Genomic DNA, 19,382 nt, shown 5'->3' with positions numbered 1-19,382 from the left:
GCATTGAGCCAAAAAAGCCAGAAGAGACAGCTTTCTTGGAACCATTGAAGAGACTTTCAAATTAACAATTGTGTAACTACAGTGAGATTGACACTCATAGATAATCAACTTCTAAAAGAGATTTTAGGCCAGACAGAGAAATTATCACTTATAATTTGTAGGACAAAAATACCACATATACTGTATGAAACTGTCAAATCATAGCACAGTATGTAGTCACCACACCTATATGGTATAGCTGCAAAATATTTTTCAGGGGGGCTATCTATGCTGGCAGTCTGAATAAGAGTAATAGATTGTAGCTAGCTGCATGACTTCATCTTCACCCTTAAAATTTCAGGTTAGGATAAGCAAAGAAGGAAGAATGGTTTAAAAGATGGGAATGAATTAGGAATGCTCTTCAGACCATTCCCCACAATATTTATAACCAGGACAAACTCCAGAAATGGCCTGAGGTAAACAGGATGAAGTTTAATATGGACAAATGCAAACCACTCCACTTAGGAAGGAACAATCAGTTTCACACATACAGAATGGGATGTGGCGAGGAGTCCTGTGGCACCTTATAGACTAACTGAAGTGTAGGAGCATAAGCTTTCGTGGGCAAAGACCCACTTCGTCAGATGCATGTAGTGGAAATTTCCAGAGGCAGGTATAAATATGCAGGCCAGAATCAGGCTGGAGATGACGAGGTGGATCCAATCAGGGAGGATGAGGCCCACTTCTAGCAGCTGATCTGGAGGTGTGAATTCCAAGAGAGCAGAAGCTGCTTTTGTAGTTAGCAAGCCATTCACAGTCTTTGTTTAATCCAGAGTTGATTGTGTCAAACTTGAAGATGAACTGTAGCTCAGCAGTTTCTCTTTGAAGTCTGGTCCTGAGGTTTTTTTGCTGCAGGATGGCTACCTTTAGATCTGCAATTGTGTGTCCAGGAAGACTGAAGTGTTCCCCTACAGGTTTTTGTATGTTGCCATTCCTAATATCAGATTTGTGTCCATTGATTCTTTTACATAGGGACTCTCCAGTTTGGCTGATGTATATAACAGTGGGGCATTGTTGGCACATGATGGCATATATTACATTAGTAGATGTGCAGGAGAATGTACCAGTGACAGTATGGCTGATCTGGTTAGGTCCTGTGATGGTGTTGCTGGTGTATATATGTGGGCGGAGTTGGCACCAACGTTTGTTGCAAGGATTGGTTCCTGAGTTCGAGTTATTATGGTGCAGTGTGTAGTTGCTGATGAGAATATGCTTCAGGTTGGCGGGTTGTCTGTGGGAAAGGACTGGCCTACCTCCCAAGGCCTGTGAAAGTGAGGGATCATTGTCCAGGATGGGTTGAAGATCACTAATGATGTGTTGGAGAGGTTTTAGCAGCTTCTGCTCTCTTAGAATTCACACCTCCAGATCAGCTACTAGAAGTCGGCCTCATCCTCCTTGATTGGATCCACCTCGTCATCTCCAGCCTGATTCTGGCCTGCATATTTATACCTGCCTCTGGAAATTTCCACTACATGCATCTGACGAAGTGGGTCTTTGCCCACGAAAGCTTATGCTCCTACACTTCAGTTAGTCTATAAGGTGCCACAGGACTCCTCGCCGCTTTTGCAGATTCAGAGTAACACGGCTACCCCTCTGATGCTTGACAGAATGGGATATGACTGTCTAGGAAGGAGTACTGCAGAAAGGAATCTAGGGGTCATAGTGGACCATAAGCTAAATATAAGTCAACAGTGTGACACTGTTGCAAAAAAGGCAAGTATGATTCTGGGATGCATTAACATGAATATTGTGAGCAAGACACAAAAAGTAATTCTTCTACTCTACACTCCACTGAATAGGCTTTATCTGAAGTACCGTATCAGAGGGGTAGCCATGTTAGTCTGAATCTGCAAAAGCAACGAGGAGTTCTGTGGCACCTTATGGACTAACAGATTTATTGGAGCATAAGCTTTCGTGGGCAAAGACCCACTTCGTCAGATGCATGTCACATGCATGTCACGTGCATCTGATGAAGTGGGTCTTTGCCCACAAAAGTTTATGCTCCAATAAATCTGGAGTATTGTGTCCAGTTCTGGGTACATTTCATGAAATATTTGGAGAAATTGGAAAAGGTCCAGAAAAGAGCCAGAAAAATGATTAACGGTCTAGAAAACATGGCCTATGAAGGAAGACTGAAAGAATTGGGCTGTAAGCAGTTTTCAAGTACCTAAAAGGGTGTTCCAAGGAGGAGGAAGAAAAATTGATCTCCTTGGCCTCTGATGATAGGAGAAGAAGCAATGGGCAAAGGAGTTTTAGGTTGGACATTAGGAAAACTTCCTAACTGTCAGGGTGGTTAAACACTGGAATAAATTGCCTAAGGAGGTTGTGGAATGTCCATCACTAGAGATATTTAAGATTAGGTTAGACAGACCTCTATCAGGGAAGATCTAGACAGTGCTTGGTCCTGTAGTGAGAGCAGGGGACAGGACTTGATGATCTCTCGAGGGCCCTTCCAGTTCTAGTATTCTATTATTCTATTCTATGATTAAGGAATTAGCAAGAACAGTTACAACAATATGGTCCTAGCTAAGAATAGTAAGCAGATTATGTTGAAAAAGAAAGAAGAAAACACATTACTCTTGCAAGCCAGTAGATCCCTTCAGCCTTAGATACCATTGCCTTACTCCAATTGTTTTCATAAACTGATATAGGAATAGGAATAGAGAGATAGCCGTGTTAGTCTGATCTTGCTAAAACAAAAGGAAAAACTATGTAGCACTTTAAAGACTAACAAGATGGTTTAAGGAAATAACAGGAATAACTCTGTTGAAATCAATTATACCAGCGTAATACTGTAGTATTAAATAAGTTTACAATATGAGTGATTATAAAAATTATAAGTGATCACACTAGCACAGCTTCAGGGAAAAATGCCACCACTATGGCAAAGAAAATTCAAAGACAATGAAAATGTCATTTCACTTTTAGTCAAGTTTATTTTATTTTTTTATGTATTAATTATGCTTAAATGTTTACACTGAACAAAAAAGTACTGAACTTGGAAAACTAAACAATTATCAATACATTTCAAGTTTTAAAAATTATGTGGAGATAATTCTTAAATCATAATCCAAACAAATTATAACAGTATATGATATTTAAGTGCTCTGGGAACTCTGTTAATAACAAGCCTCCCATCATAACTCAAGGAAGCAAAAAGCCATGGGTCTGCTGAGGACCATTCCACTGCATATACACTGTCTTCATGTTCTTCATAGGTAGCTATTATGCTGTCCTGAAGGGGCTCTTTAGTCCTGGAATAAAAATAGAAAAGAGCAGTGATTGTACCTGATTTATAGGGCACTATAAATGTCACAAACAAAGAAAGATATACACATCCTGATTTACTGTACAGTACTGGACTCTGTGGACACACCATTATACACATACCAACCACTAATACTTAAGTTTTATAAAATATAGCATGATAATGTCAATGTTAAAATGGCCATTAGCAGAGAGCAGTGATTCTCATTTTCACTACCTATAATGTCAGTTATTTACAGTTCAAGGAAGTTCTAGGTCTTATCGAAGAAACAACGTACTGCCTATCCTAAGCAACTCCATCTTTAAATAAAATAATATAAGCTGCAGAGCATGACAAACAAACAAACAATTAAGTATATTAATCTGAAGAAAACTGTATGTCTAAAAAAAAGCCCTCAAACCCTGCTCCCCCAGATTTTTATCCATTTGCTTGTAATTTTACACCTGCATGTAACCAACTTAGGGACAGAACTCAATCTGACCCAGAGTGTCTTTTGACACAGCAGGCCTGATCCTGCAAAGTTCCCATAGGAGTCTTGAAGAATTAGACTATAATCTCAAGAGCAATGGAAAACTATACCATATTAACCTTTTCTTTTCTCCTGCCCATTCTACAGAAGTATATTAATATTGGTTCCAATGAAGAAGCTTTTTTGTTTCCTCACCTTATATATCACATAACATCTCTGAGCATTTGGGAATTTGAGTGTTCAAAGACAGGTAAGGTATTCTATACAATAAATGTTTTCAAAAAAAACAATATACATCATTCTTTAATTTCTAAAGTACACAATATGGATTGATACCATGATACTACAAATGTACTCTTTTTTTTCTTTATTCTGTTCTCAGATCCAATCCCTTTTTTCTATCAGTATATTATTGTGTAGGTTGCTGGGTAGATGTACTGAGTTTTCAATGGAGGATACAAGATTTCTCTCCTGTCAACGACAGAAATCATTGAGGCTTTCAGAAGCATCCCCCTTCCTCCTAGAAACAGATTGGTAGCTCAGCAGCCATCCTTCTACCAGAAGGATATGACAGGGAACCTATGAATTCCACTCAATCACTACACAGATACAACTATGATACGAATTAAGTGTTGTTGTTGGATGTCTCTGCGCTTTTTCAGTAGCCTTACAGTGTTCAAAGCACGAATTTGTATGGGTATGTCTACACTACAGCATTATTTTGAAATATCTTATTTCAAAATAGCTTATTTCGAAATAATGTGTCTGGACACAAAATGCATTTCGAAATAGCATTTTGCTATTTCAAAATAGCACGTCCACACTGATAGGACGCTGAATTGCATTTGAGGCAGGTCGGAACCGGTTCTGGCAGGGCATCAGGTCAGGAGTTACCTTGTGTGGCTGCTGCCTGAGGCTATCTGAGACCTGTGCTTAAAGGGACCCCCTCACTCCCCGGACAGCCGGTTCTAAGGTTTCCCTGCTTGCTTGCCTACCTCGCTGAGGGACAGCAAAGCATTTTTTTTCTCTGAGTGCTCTGGTTGCCCTCACTCAGAACACCACAGCATTCTACAGCATGGAGATGGAGCACTCTGGTGCTTCTCCTGGACGTGTTGCTGCGAGCCTGGCAGTACGTTCTGCAGGCGGTAACAGTCTCCCTGGTATACCCCACTGGGGGCTTGTGCCTCATTCCTCCCTCATGTCCTTCCACTTATCCCTCCCTAACCCCACTTTCTGCTGTACAATAAAAGACACATATGTTCATTACAACAAAGCCTCTTTATTGAGCAAAACTGGGGTGGGGAGAAAGTAAAACTGAGGTGAGACTGGGGAAAGAAGGTGGGAGAGTGGAAGAGGGAGGGTGGGAGAGGGAAGGGGGAAACCTGGGAGGAGGGAGCTGGCAGGGGGATGCATGGGGAGGAAGAAGCTCAGGCTCAGGGTTGGGGGGTCTCACCGGCCTCGGCATCCCTGGGGATATGGGGAGGAAGAAGTGGGAGGGGGAGAAGGAGTGGGAGGAAGAGTGGTAGCAGGGCTAGAGCAGCAGGAGGCAGCAAGCTCTGCCCCAGGGTCGATGACCACCTGGGGGGCATGGACCATCCTGCCCCCCAGGATGTGGTCCACAGCATTAAAATAGGGGTAGGGGTCTGGGTCTGCCCCTGGTTGGGAGCTGCCGCCAGTGGCCCTGGCATATGCCTGCCGCAGCTCCTTTATTTTCATGCGAACCCGCTCCCGGGTTCGCATGTGATCTTTGGTGGCCAGGCTGGCAGTCACCGCCTGTAGACGGTTGCGTTCCTCCATTTAATGTGGAGATCATGGACGTTGGAGGCATCCCCCCAAACCTGAATTAGATCCCTGATCTCCGCATTGGACCAGGCAGGCGCCTGCCTTTTCCAGCCCCTGGCAGGCTTCTGGGAGCTGGCAGACTGGTCCTGGGGAGGGCTGGCTGGCACTGGCTGCCTGGCTTATCCTGGGGCCACTGGGTCAGGTGCAGTGCGGAGCTGGCAGGCTTGGAGCTGGCACAAGCACTGTGGCCAGAGTCTAACCCTTTAAGGGCTCTGGGAAGGGAGGGGGGGAGGGAGAGGAGTTTTCTTGGTTGTGCCCAGAGTGGCCATCAGGGCACCATGGGAAGGGCTGGAGGCCCCCTATTTCGAAATAGGCAACTACACAGCGCTTATTTCGAAATAGCAACTTTGAAATTGGCGCAATTCCTTGTGGAATGAGGTGAAAGAATTTCGAAATAAGCCCTCCGCTATTTCGATTTAATTTCAAAATAGCGGTTTGGCTGTGTAGACACTGGTAAAGTATTTCGAAATAACAGCTGTTATTTCAAAATAATTTTGCTGTGTAGACATACCTTATAAGAACAAGTGTAAAAACAAATATGGTATTACATTTGTTTGGCTCACAGAGCTGCATAGTCCATCTAACCAGCTGTGAATTTAATATCACAATTAATATTCAATTCAACTAAAAAATTAATAAAACTAACAACTGCAGTGTGATTCATGATATTTAATTTCAAGGACCATCATCTTTCATTTAAACTATTTTAAGGAAACTACCATAACTGTTACAGAAGAAATGAGATACAACTTATTGGTTGACTATGAAGAGTATCAAGTAAGCCAACAATGCACATTTCATCTCTAGTGTTTTTCTAACTTCTTGTTAACTCATACGGTTGATTAAGAGAAAGTTGGTCATGTCCCTTGATAGCCATGTGCCTCACACAATGCTCACCCACCTATCCAAAACTCCATTATTCTGAAGGTTTCAGATATCTCTATGGAGAAGCAGGGGAGCAATGCATGGTGCATATTGCTCTCAAGGGACATGACCGACTTTCAGTTAACCAAGAATTGCAGTTAACAAGAGGCTGGATAAACAGGGATGGATAAACTGTGAGCTTACACTATTTTCTCTAGAAAAGGTGTGACTTTGGTATATAAATTCAAATAATATATTTTGTATTGTTTAATATAAAAAAGGATTGTATTTTCAGAAAAGAAGTCTTGCCTTAGCAGATGAACTAATATTTTGCATTTCAGTTCAACTCTGCTCTTTTAAACACTAATGTATTGTTCTTACTTTGATTAATTTCCCTCTGAGGATTAAAAGTAACCAGGCAATATTCAAAAGGAATGCATATTACCAAAAATAATTCAGATCACATGAGCTCAGGACTGGACATGGTAGAATTTTACAGTTTTTTTTCTCCATAATATAGGCCTGGTCTTGGGATATTTTGATTAAGGAGATGAAGGAGCATCTTACAAAAAAGACTACATGGTATACAAGATGCTCAGGCAAACACTGAACACAGGATGAAAATAACTGCTGGAACAGCACAAAAGGTCTAGTAGAAATTTGCTTGTACTTCTGCTACTTCTGGCCTCAGAGATATTTCACATGTTCTAATAAAAGAAAATAAGAAATTATCCTTTAAATTGTGCTACCTGGCTAGTTTTCCCAATGAGGATGCCCTAGTATAAACAGTAACAAAATAAGGACCAATATAACTGAAATATGAGGGTGCCAACAGAAGAAGAAATCAGAACAAAAGAAGCTGGATTTTTTAGAAGAGAAATTTCTTCGAGACAGATCATTAACAGATCATGTTATTACTTGTTCAGAGACAACCAAATAAATATCTGCTGGGTATCCTGTGTCTTATATTATCCTCTTATATCCCAGAAGATATGCAATTTGACACCGTGTAAAGCCAGGATATTCACAGATCAGTTTCAGAATCCTAGGACAGAGGTTTTACTTGCTTGTTTTGATCAAGTTGAAAATCAATGTTATGCTGACTGAGAAGCAGCTGATATGCCCATGGGTCAATACAGTAAGATTTAGACTGGACAGGGTGGACAAAATCTACTGCAGCCAAGGAAACTGATGTTTTCATAGACACTAAGCAAAGTGAGCGGTCAGTCAAGAAAAAAAGACTGAGCAGTTCATCAAGAAAACCACAGGAAAATCAAGATTTAGATACAAACATTTATCTAAGGGTATGTCTATATGTGTAGAACTGCAGCGACAGGGCTGTAGAACCTGTGATGAAAATGCTCTATGGTGACAGGAGAGAGCTCTCCTGTTGACATAAAAAGCCCATCCATGCAAGTGGTATAAGTTATGTCATTGAGAAAAGCTCTCCTGCAGAAATAGTATTGTCCACATGAATGCTGCTTACACAAATGGAGAATTCAAACCACTGAACGGCAGATTTTACTGATCTAGGTTGTAGAATAGACAGAGTAAATCTGCTCTTCAAAAATGTTTCTGTATTTGATTATCTATCACAGCTTTATAATTCCCTGGCATAGCACTAACAGCATCATGCTTAAGTATGCAATTGCTTGACTCATAAAATCAGGGGTGGGTAATAAGCTGCCCATAGGCTAGACACGGTTTGCCAGGGTTAGATGATGGTGGGCCACCAGATGCTTTACTTACCTGCATGTCTGTCTGCACGACTGCTCACAGCTCCCGTTGGCCACAGTTCGCCATTTCTAGCCAGTGAGTGCTGCAGGAAGCAGTGGTCTGGCCTGTGCTGCTTCCCTTACTTGCACTGACCGGGTATGGCGAACTGTGGCCAATGGGAGCTACAATAGGCTGTATCTGCTACTATGAAGGGGAATAAAGAATCTGATGGCCAACCAGCATCTAACCCTGATGAATCGTGTCCAGCTCACAGGCCACTTACTGGCCACTACTGCATATGATTAACACTTATGAGAATGTTTAACTGTTTTCTTCAAAAAAATTTGTTATGATTAAAGGGAACATTACCTGCGATATAGCTCTTCTAGTAAACTGGAGGTTTAGGTCTGTTGCTTTCTTGGAGAAGTAGTACGGCTGGATTTTATTCTGGGTTTACATGTTTAAGAAACTCACCTGCTATTATTTCTTCCTTGCAATACATTTTCCTCAAAATGTTGCTTTAGTGTCAAACTTTTCTTTTAAGAGTTTCTTCTGAGCAGACACATGTATTTGCCTATCTTTTTACTTTCATTCTTGTATTGGTACAGATCTAGAATCCTCCACACCTTTGAGACCTGTGTCCGAGAGCTGGAAATGTTTTTTTCTCTCTTTCTCTCTTTGTTATCCTATTTGTATAGCATGACTACCACTAACTTAGGGTATGTCTACACTAAAAAGTTAATTCGAACTAACGGACGTTAGTTCGAATTAACTTTGATAGGCGCTACACTAGCGCTCTGCTAGTTCGAACTTAATTCGAACTAGCGGAGCGCTTAATTAGAACTAGGTAAACCTCACTGTACGAGGACTAAGCCTAGTTCGAACTTACTAGTTCGAATTAAGGGGTGTGTAGCCCCTTAATCCGAACTAGTGGGAGGCTAGCCCTCCCCAGCTTTCCCTGGTGGCCACTCTGGCCAACACCAGGGAAACTCTATTGCCCCACTCCCGCCCTGAACCCCTTAAAGGGGCACGGGCTGGCTACAGTGCCCGTGCCAGGGGCAAGCCTGCCAGAACCCAGCCAGCAGACCCTGCTCCTGGCACGGCTCGAGCCAGCCACCCCATGCCCCCCAGCCCACCCCTCTTCCCGGGACCAGGTTGGCGGCTCCCGGGAGCTTGCCCAGTACCGCAAGAGGCAGGCACCCGCCTGGTCTAGTGCGGACGTCGTGGACCTCATCCATGACCTCCGCACTAGGCACAGGAAAGTGGCCGTCTAGGGCAGGAGAGCTGCCAGCCTGGCCACCCAGGAGCAGGTGTGCATGAAAATCAAGGTGGTCCACTGAGACCCCTGACCCTGAGCCCTGAGCTTACAATGGCCGTACTGGGTCAGACCAAAGGTCCATCTAGCCCAGTAGCCTGTCTGCCGACAGCGGCCAACCCTAGGGACCCTGGAGCGGATGGACCGAAGACAGTGACCAAGCCATTTGTCTCGTGCCATCCCTCTCCAGCCTTCCACAAACTTTGGGCAGGGACACCACTCCTACCCCCTGGCTAATACCACTCCATGGACCCAACCTCCATGACTTTATCTCACTTCTCTTTAAACTCTGTTCTAGTTCTAGCCTTCACAGCCTCCTGCAGAAAGGAGTACCACAGGTTGACTCTTTGCTTTGTGAAGAACAACTTTCTGTTACTAGTTTGAAGCCTGCTACCCTTTCCTTTGGTGTCCTCTAGTCCTTCTATTATGGGAACCAATGAAGAACTTTTCTGTATGCACCCCTCTCCACCCCACTCGTGCTTTTATAGATCTCTATCATATCCCCCCTCCATCTCCTCATTCTGAGCTGAAAAGTCCCAGTCTCTTTAGCCTCTCTTCATATAGGACCTGTTCCAAACCCCTCCTCATTGTAGTTGCCCTCCCCTCTCCCTCCCTCTCTCTTCCCCTCTCCCACCTCCTTTTCCCAGTCTCCCCCAGTTTTGTTCAATAAAGAGAGATTCTATTTTTGAACACAATTGTCCTTTATTTTGTACATCAGGAAGGGGGGCTAGGGAGGGGTAAGTGGAAGGAGGTGAGGGAGGAATGGGGTACGATCCCCCGATAGGGAGGACTGGGCTGGCTCTGCGGGCTACTGGGGGTGGAACCTCTCCTGCAGCCCCCCAATTGCCTCCTCTCCCCAGATCGCAGCCTGCGGCAAGTGCAGCCAGTCTGATGGCCGAGTGCTGTGATGTGCCCAGTGTGGGCACTCCAAGCCAGGACTGCTTTGCAAGCGGGGCACCCCTGAGAACTGTCTGTCTGGGGTTGGGGTTGGGTCCCTTTAAGCACAGCCCTCAGCTAGCCTGAGGCAGCAGCTCCATGCTCTAAGTCCTCATCTGATGCCCTGCCGGCACTGCTTCCGGCCATGCTTAACCCCGGTTCAGGGTCCACTTAATGTGGACATGCTAGTTCGAATTAGCAAAACGCTAATTCGAACTAGTTTTTTAGTCTGGATGCGTTAGTTTGAATTAGTGCTGTAGTGTAGACATACCCTTAGATAACTGTTTTCATGTAGAGTGCTGTTACTTCCAATTATTGTTCATGCTAACAATCTCTTAAGTTCACAGTGCTTGTGATTTCATATTGTCATCATAAACTTCAATAAAAAGGAAGTTTAAAAAAAGTCATCAGACATCGTTAATTCTCCATCAGAACTAAAGTTAAATCTTATTCAACCTAAAAATTGTTTAGAATTAAACCCAATTTAGTAGAGCATCAACAACATACAGCAGGGGAGCCCAAAGTGTGGCCTGAGGGCCAAGCATGCCCCACAGAGTTCTAAAATGCACCCTGCAGATACTCTCTCCCTGTAACTGCAGGGTAGAGCTGATCATCTCCAGGATTTTACTGCTAGTAAACTTAACCAACATGGTATTTTTGTTGCTCTTTTAAGGAAGATACAAGTCCTATCAAATATCCTGGCTGTGTGAATTTATCTGATTTAAAAAAATACTTTAAAAAAATAACCAAAAGTATATGAAAATTAGGAATAGCCCTCAGTTTACTGTAGATTTCCAATTTAGCCCTCATCATAGGCAATTTTGACAGCTTCAGAAATACAACATGTCAGTTTAATAATACTCTTAGTAAAGCTTTTTTTTTTTTTTTTTGATTACTTGTATGGGAAAGGATCAATGATTTTTAACCATTCATGCAATAGAAAGATCGGTCATTTTCCCCACATGAATAAAAGCCTTTACATCTCTCCAACTGAAACACACACACAAAATCTGGATTTTAAAATAGATTTGCATTAGTGATTAAATGGGATATGTTTACTAACCTGAGTTAATTAATAGGAAATAATTAGGCATTTGCTCCAGACAAAATAAATATGAAATGGATTAATTAGCTAGTTACTCAGACATTTTACCAACAAAGCCCCAACTACAGTGGGTAGCAGGGTTGGCCAGGAGGGGGTAGGGAGGTGTGGGGCTGGCCGGAGATCGGGGGGAAAGAGGGGAGAACTGGCCAGTGGGACACAGGGCTGGCTGGGAGGGGGTCGGGAGCGGGGCTGGACGGGAGGAGAGCAAGGTGGGGGAACCGGTCAACGGGGAGCAGGGCTGGCCCGGGAGCATGCAGATCCCGGGGTGCTGCCCATCCCACGCATGGTCCCGGCAGGGTGCATGAGTGAGTCTGGCCTCGAGGATTCCATCCCACCCCAGCCCCACCCCTCTCCTCTCTACTGCACAGTTGCGTACTGCCTGGCTGGTAGACACGTTCAAGAAGCATGAGTGTGTCTACCAGCCAGGCAGTACACAACTACATACTGATACTCATGATAATAATAAAAACTTAATTAGAAAATACTGGACATTTATCTATCTGGTATTTTCTCAATTTGTTTCCCGGACAGAAAGCTCAAACACCGGACTGTCTGGTTCAAAACCGGACACCTGGCAACCCTACTTTGCAGTCCCCTTGTAGCCCAATCAGCATACAGCTGTGGCCCAGGTGACATTCTCTAGGCCTCATCAGTAGGCTCTATATTATGTGGATGTGGACAACGCAACACTTAAAAGCTGCACATGAGACCCACAAAGGTAAACAGACTGAAAACCACTGAATTGGCCACAAAGAGTCTAGGGGAATGTCTACACTTGCACCCTCTTTCGAGAGAGGGATTCAAATGCAAACATTCAAAACTGCAAATGAAGACGGGAATTAAATATCCCGCACTTCATTTGCATATTTACGTTATGCCGCTATTTTGAAATAGCGCTATTTCGAAATAACAGTTGCTGTTAAGACGTGGTTATTTCGAGAGAAAAACTGGTAAACCTCATTATATGAGGAATAAGGGTTATTTCGAGAGAAGGGTTTTCTCTCAAAATAACTGCATCTTAACAGCGTCTGTTATTTCGAAACAGCGATATTTTGAAATAGCATCAGAACGTGAATATGCAAATGAAACATGGGATATTTAAATCCTGGCTTCATTTGCAATTTCAAACGTATGCATTTGAATCCCTCTCTCGAAAGAGGGTGCAAGTGTAGACATACTGTAGGGGATTTCTTGATTGTTTTTGTTCTCTGCAGGTAAAAGGCTCAGGCTCACCTAATGTTGAGGGAATGAAACCTCCTTTCTTATGAGGATGCATGAAGTTTTGGGAATGTCTACCAAAAATGCAGTCTTACTTGATAGGAGAGATGGAGTAAGAAACTAATGGTTCAAAAGGGGGCTTACAGAGTACTGAGAGAAAAAGGTTCAAGTCCTACTGACGTGTAGGTTTCTTAATAGCTGGAATAGACCTGATTAGGTCTCTCCAGAATCAGCTATTCAGAGGACGTGCAAAGATCAGGTAACTTTATGAAGGCAGAAGGTAAGCACACATTGCTGACAAGAGAAGTCATAAGAAACTGACTGACAAACCAACTGTCTTCAAGGAAAGAAGTCCCAAATAAAGGCGCACGTGAGGTTTCTGAAAAAAGGCTCATACAAAGGAACACTTCATTTGGCTTGGTAACATTTACTAGAGCAATCCTTCCTACTATTAGAATGAATGTTCTGTATAGCTACACAACATGACTGCTGTAAGGACAATACCCATATAAAAACTAAGCTCCGAGATGAAGCAACGCTAGATTGGGATGCCTGATCTTGGTGTTCCCCCTTATCGGGAGATAAGGAACCATATGAATAATGATCAGTGCCCCAGATGACGTGTAAGAGCATTCAGGAACCAAAATTGTGTGCGCCAATTGAGAGCAATGAGAATAATTCATGTCCTGTTCCTCAAATTTGCACAGTATTTGGCAGAAGAGTGATGGTGGAGGGAAGATATACTTCAGAAGGAATAGAGCTTTGCCTACGAATGGCAGCCCAAGAATCATCTGGGCAACCATATATGTGGCATGTTCCATTTGTTTGGGAAAACAGGTTCCTGGTGGATTATTTATCAAAGACTCATGAAGCTCCCACTCATGATCAACTGTACATGGTCGGCTAAGAAAGTCTGCTAGCACATTCCGGTAGCATGGCAAAAAAAAGTCTAGCTGCCAACAGAGTAATCTGATTGCTAATGCACCAATTCCAGAGACTGATTCCTTCTGCACATGGGGCAGTGGCTCTCGCTTCTGTTTGCTGATATAATAGATACTTATGAAACTGTCTGACATCATGAAGGCACAGTGACTTTGGTGAACAGGAGGACCATTTTGTAAGCCTTTCTTTTTGAAGAAAAAAGTAAAAGTAAAAGTAAAAATAAAACCCCTCTCTTGGTACTGAAGAGGAACCTGTTCTACCACTCCTCATTTAGAGAGAGATTTCCTTCCTGTCTGAGTATCTTTTCATGTGAGTAAGGGAGTGGAGAAAGGACGTGAACTATTATATAGCTGGAATGGATGAAGCTGGAATGGATGTAGCCGCGTGGCACGGAGTCCGCACTAGCGGACATTTAAAAATGGCGGCACCCGGCGAGATGCAAATGAAACCCGGGAAATTCAAATCCCGGGCTTTATTTGCAACTCTGGTTGCCTACATTACCACCCTAGTTCGAACTAGGGTGGTAGTGTAGACATACCCTGAGAGAACAAAAATCCCATCCTCTTGGTTGGCATACAGTAGCATTTTTTTGTACTCTTTGGTATACGGTGCAAGTAGCTGGGATATGCCAGTCCACTCTAACTGGATCCAGGATGAAGTGGGCTTTGCCCATGAAGGCTCATGATTCTCTCTATATATTTTGTTAGTTTGTAAGGTGCCACAGGACTACTCATTTCTTTTTAAAGTTACAGCTTAACATGGCCACCCCTCTGAGATTCATTAACTTGGAGAACTATCGTGCAGCAGTTGGAGGTCCAAAACAAGAGCTTGTGTTGAGGATCCTGGAACTCCTCAAGAGATATCTGCAGTGCCCCTGCAATTCTGCACAAGAAACCTGGACATTGGAGTCACTACTTCATCTGATGATGATGATGACAATTTTGTTGGATCTAGTAGAACTCTTGCATCTGGTGTGCACTCCTCCTCCTCATAAGGCTCTGATTATCCCTTCAAAGGAGATGTTGTGGTGACTCCCCAGCAGACAAGTGAAACTCCATGGGATGATATTGATCCCAAGACGACCCCTGTATGGCCAACCAGAGGGGTTGAGTGGGGATAGTGGTAGTCCACAAGGCATTGGATACCAACAATTCTCAATGTATTTGAGATGGAGGTTGGGTTCAAAATGGCCCAAATCTTCTTACCAAGAAGTGTGTCTTGAAGGACAAACACATGTGCATTTCAGTATCTATCTGCAAGGAGAAAAGTCCTGATGGCAATATTGATGGGCTACCTTATTGGTTATAGCTCCAAGATGTAATGGGAGACATATTTCCTCCAACATGATGACTCTCCTATTACGGTCTCTCAAAAGAGAGGGAAGATGAAGGAGTAGGTGTTTCTGAGACTGGAAAAGGGAAGATGTTCTCAAGAAGAGCATTGGCCTCAGCTTTTCCTGAAGTAAGAGGGCTCCTGTCTAGTTCAACTGACAGAGCCAGTACAGACAGTCTGCGCCTCAACCACTGATGACAGAAATAGAACTGTAGGCACTAGTGGATCCTGCAGTTTGTGCTTGGGGGAATCAGTACTATCTGATCACAATACAGTGCTGATGAAGCCCTGTACTAGTGGGCTTTCTTATCATGACTCTGAGACTTAATTCCTCCTAAGTTCTCTTATACTGAACTAGTGCTTGGTGGATATGACTTCTTCAAAGCTGATTTGAAAGAAGACAGCCTCATGCTTATGATAATGCTCCATGCTTCTCTGATAAGATCCTACTAAGGGATCTCTGACAACTAACTCCTTCAGTCCTGATTTGGGTGGGTGAAGTTCCCACCCTTTCTGGTTATGGCTGGGGAATGAACAGCAAATACTACAACTTGCCAAAATGTGGGTTTCCCCATAGCAGTATAAACAGCACTGGTGGCCATTGATGATAAAGAAGGATCGTAGTCAGGAAACACAAATCTTAAAAGCTCAGAGTCCTGGGCATTGTCCAACACTCAATTGGAATGGGGAGGAGGTTAGAGAGGCTCCCCATATCAGGGAGACTAACTTTAAAACACTAAAAGTAAGCAGATACAAAGTTTAAAACTTTCCATCTATTTACATATACCTAAAAATATTTTCATAGATAAAGAAGAAAGCCGACGTTTCAGACACTGACTGTTCCAACCTGGACAATGCAGCGATGAGAAGGAACTAGAGAGGCAATGTGTTTGCCTTGCCTTTTACCTCCTTGGTCAGATGCACGAGACGAGCCAGCACACATGCACAGATCAACTGACACTGCTTTCAAAATTTTCCAGCTCTAGGATCATATAGTGCATCACTCTCACGGTGGAATACACCTAAGCACTTGTTGGGGAGGGAGAATGGGGGGGAAGACATACCATTCCCCTCAGTTTTTAGTGTTAGTGGCAGTTACCATTAGCTTAGCATTCCTAAGCTTTACATACCGTTTTCTTGATGTTCAGAAGTTCTAGATAATTGCGAGACTGTCAAAAGGACAGCTGGAATAATGTAACACTGCACTATGGCTTTTTTCCCCTCTAAAAACTCTTTTTAGTGACTTCTTTTTAAGCACTACAATTTTCCTGGTGCAAGGCTGAGATACGTCAGCAAACATGAATGACAGTATTTTGAAATGCTTCAAGGAGATTAATTTAAAAAAAGTGTATTTTATATGACATTAGGATAAATAAACACAGCAAATTACAACATATAGTTTCTCAAAATAACATTATTTAAAACTGGGGAGGAACAGTATTAATGGATGCAGAACTTTAACAGAGCAGACAGACACCAAGAGACACAATGCAAAAATACTCGGAGATGTAATAAAGAGAGAGAAAGTGTAATACCTACAGATGGAACCAAACCTGGGACCCCTGGAGCTTAGTGCATGAGCCTCTACCACTTGAACTAAAAGCCACCTGGCTCTGAAACACAATACTGAATCAAACTTTTGCCTATATCCTCAGAAATCAAGAACACCTGAAAATTAAAATCTTATTGTTAATGAAATATGGATAAACAAAATATCAAAACATCAAAAATAGACAGAAAAAATGACACAGACATGGTTCCTATTATAGTTGAAAGAGCATATAAACTGATCCAAAAAACATAGCTAAAACTATGGACAATAAAGAGAGAATCTTCAAGTCTGCAGACCGAGATATAGGGACAATGAATGGTAAAGTGGCATAGAAAAGGTTCTTTCTGTAAAGAAAGTAGAGTGTAGGATTTTCAAGAGTACTCAGTGTTGTCCTAATTTTGCTGCCACTGATGTAATTAGTAAATATGTATCTTATATAAACCCTTATTCTATGTGTTTTGTATGGGTACAATGAAACCTAATTTAAACTATTATTCAAGGAACTTAAAAACCTGGTTGCTTTCAGAAGCTAGTTATACTGCACTCATTATTGTATCATCTGGGCACCTAATAGATCAAGATTCTTTGGGGTATTCTTTTAAAAAAATGAAATTGCTAATAAGAATTGCCTCTTCTGCAGGTTTCTCTATCTGTGTGCATCAAGAGATAACACATTTTTAAAATACTGTAAGTGATGTTCTATATTACTTGCATGAAGTATTCAGTAGCGCTGTACTGACATAGTATAAAACAAATCTAAGCTTTTTCCACCAGTGTATCTATTTGCTTGTAGCACTTGGTATCATGGCTTTGCAGTACTTAACATATTTGGAAAGCTGTTGGAATTGAAGCTTTTACCTAATTCGTAATTTTTGTTTACATCTATTTATACATTTTAGAAATGTGCATCTGTCTGTTTTCTTGTCTGTCCATGAGTCTGTTTGTTCAAGAACTTCTCCTAAATGGTAAGAGCTAGGATGATCAAATTTGATATGCAGTTTCCTCGTAGCCTAACTTAAAGCAAGGTCAGGGTTTGGTGATGCCAGAAAAACAGGCTGTGCCTGGAATAGGACAGTTTTCCATGAGCTAGAAAAGGAGGGGGCTCTCAGGAGAAGACATGGGGGAGAGAGAAGGGAACTGTGGGCTGAGGTCCTGTCCCCCACCCTGTTAGGACACACTGAGGGGGGGTTGCTGGGAACAATGGCCCAGCCATCAGTGTCGCATGGAGCCCAGGTATAGGTTCCATGTGGCATTGCCACTTTGAAGTACCCTCTCTTCCCTACCTTTGCTGCCTCTATTTAATAGAGGCAGCAAGATGAAGGAATCGACTAGTCGGCTCAACTATCTGATAAGCATTTGTTTATTGAGTAGTCAACTAGTCCTTAACATCCTTACCCCAACCCAAAAAATGGTTGAGGAGGAGAGGCTGGTGGGGGTGGAGTGAGAAAGGCACTCCCCGTGCCCAATGAAGACATGCTGGGTGAATCAGGAATAACAGCCTGGTATCGCTCCACCCATGATGAAGAGAAGCTGTGGAGTGGGCTGGGAACCGCAACACAGCTCCAGTGGGAACTGTGGCCTGACCCTGGCCTTGGCCTTGGTCCTTCTCTCCCATGAGGTGACACTGGGGGAGACCAGGAAATGCAGCCTAAACTCACACCCTCCCCCACGGCGAGGATATTCTGGGGGCAAGGAGATGCTGCTCCTGCCAGGAACTCCTGGCTGGAGATAGGGCTGGGCAGTGCATCCCTGGTCCCACAGATGGAGCCGCTGGCTCCCAAGCGCTCCTCTCACAGATTAATATTATTTGACTAGGGAGTTCTTTCAGTTGTAAGAAACATTTAAGAATTGCTCAGGACAGGAACAATGATGGCCTTTACAAACCATATGAGGCATTGGAGAACCTTATAAAGGTGCAAATGTGAAATCATTCTTTTTCTGATTGCCTTCTACCTCCACATGGGTCGTCTTGCTCTCTCTTCTCCAAATTGGATATCATCTTCTAATACAGGGATAAGGAACCATTTTTTGGGTTGGGGTAAGGATGTTAAGGACTAGTTGACTACCCAATAAACAAATGCTTATCAGATAGTTGAGCCGACTAGTCGATTCCTTCATCTTGCTGACTCTATTAAATAGAGGCAGCAAAGGTAGGGAAGAGAGGGTACTTCAAAGTGGCAATGCCACATGGAACCTGTATCTGGGCTCCATGCGGCACTGACACTTTGAAACACTGTGGCAACTGATCCTGGGCTCTGTGTGGTGCTGCCCCTTTAAAACACAGCCTTGGACGTCCCACTGGCCCTGGGCTGCGTGTAGCGTGCCAGCTTTGAAATTTACAAGAATCCCCAGTGGAGGCTCTTGTATGTGTCAACGGAGGAATACATAAGTGCTTATCTACTCATTGAGTGGTTGACGGAAATTTCGACTACTCGACTAGTAAATTACTCGTTAGTTAACATCCTTATGTTGGAGGCTGCTGACCCACAGAAAAATCAGTCAAGTGCTGCATACAAGTGAGAAGCAAAAAAGAAAAACCAAACCCTCACTGACGTGGCACTCCCATTGAGGAGAAAAAAGCTTCCAACATCCCTTTGCACACCAGAGCCTAGGGGCCCCAACCTAGTGGATTTTGTGTACTCCAGCCCCATAGTGGGACAACAGGAGAGTTGGAGCACCAACGTGGGCTCCCCAATGCTGGGCAGGAGTGAGCCCCAAGCCTCAGGAGATGTATCCAGGCAAGCCGAGGGATGCTTCTGGCCCCTGGGCCTTGGGTTCCCCACC

The 19,382-nt window shown here is 43.2% G+C and overlaps 1 protein-coding gene across 5 annotated transcripts in view; it reads right to left on the bottom strand.

Annotated features, from left to right (window-relative positions):
- Positions 1-2,950: 2,950 nt before the first annotated feature.
- The window catches only part of EIPR1 (EARP complex and GARP complex interacting protein 1), a 198,054-nt gene continuing 181,622 nt past the window's right edge, over positions 2,951-19,382 (bottom strand). For all 5 annotated transcript variants that reach the window (XM_006112048.4, XM_075923545.1, XM_075923546.1 and 2 more), the window contains one exon: positions 2,951-3,293. In XM_006112048.4, the coding sequence (XP_006112110.2) occupies positions 3,119-3,293 (175 nt within the window). In that variant the 3' untranslated portion in view covers positions 2,951-3,118. The remainder of the gene's footprint in view (positions 3,294-19,382) is intronic.

Source organism: Pelodiscus sinensis, chromosome 3 (assembly GCF_049634645.1).
Source record: "Pelodiscus sinensis isolate JC-2024 chromosome 3, ASM4963464v1, whole genome shotgun sequence".
Taxonomy (NCBI): domain Eukaryota; kingdom Metazoa; phylum Chordata; order Testudines; family Trionychidae; genus Pelodiscus; species Pelodiscus sinensis.
Note: the sequence above shows the minus strand (reverse complement) of the source record. Positions and strands in the feature narration are given on the sequence as shown.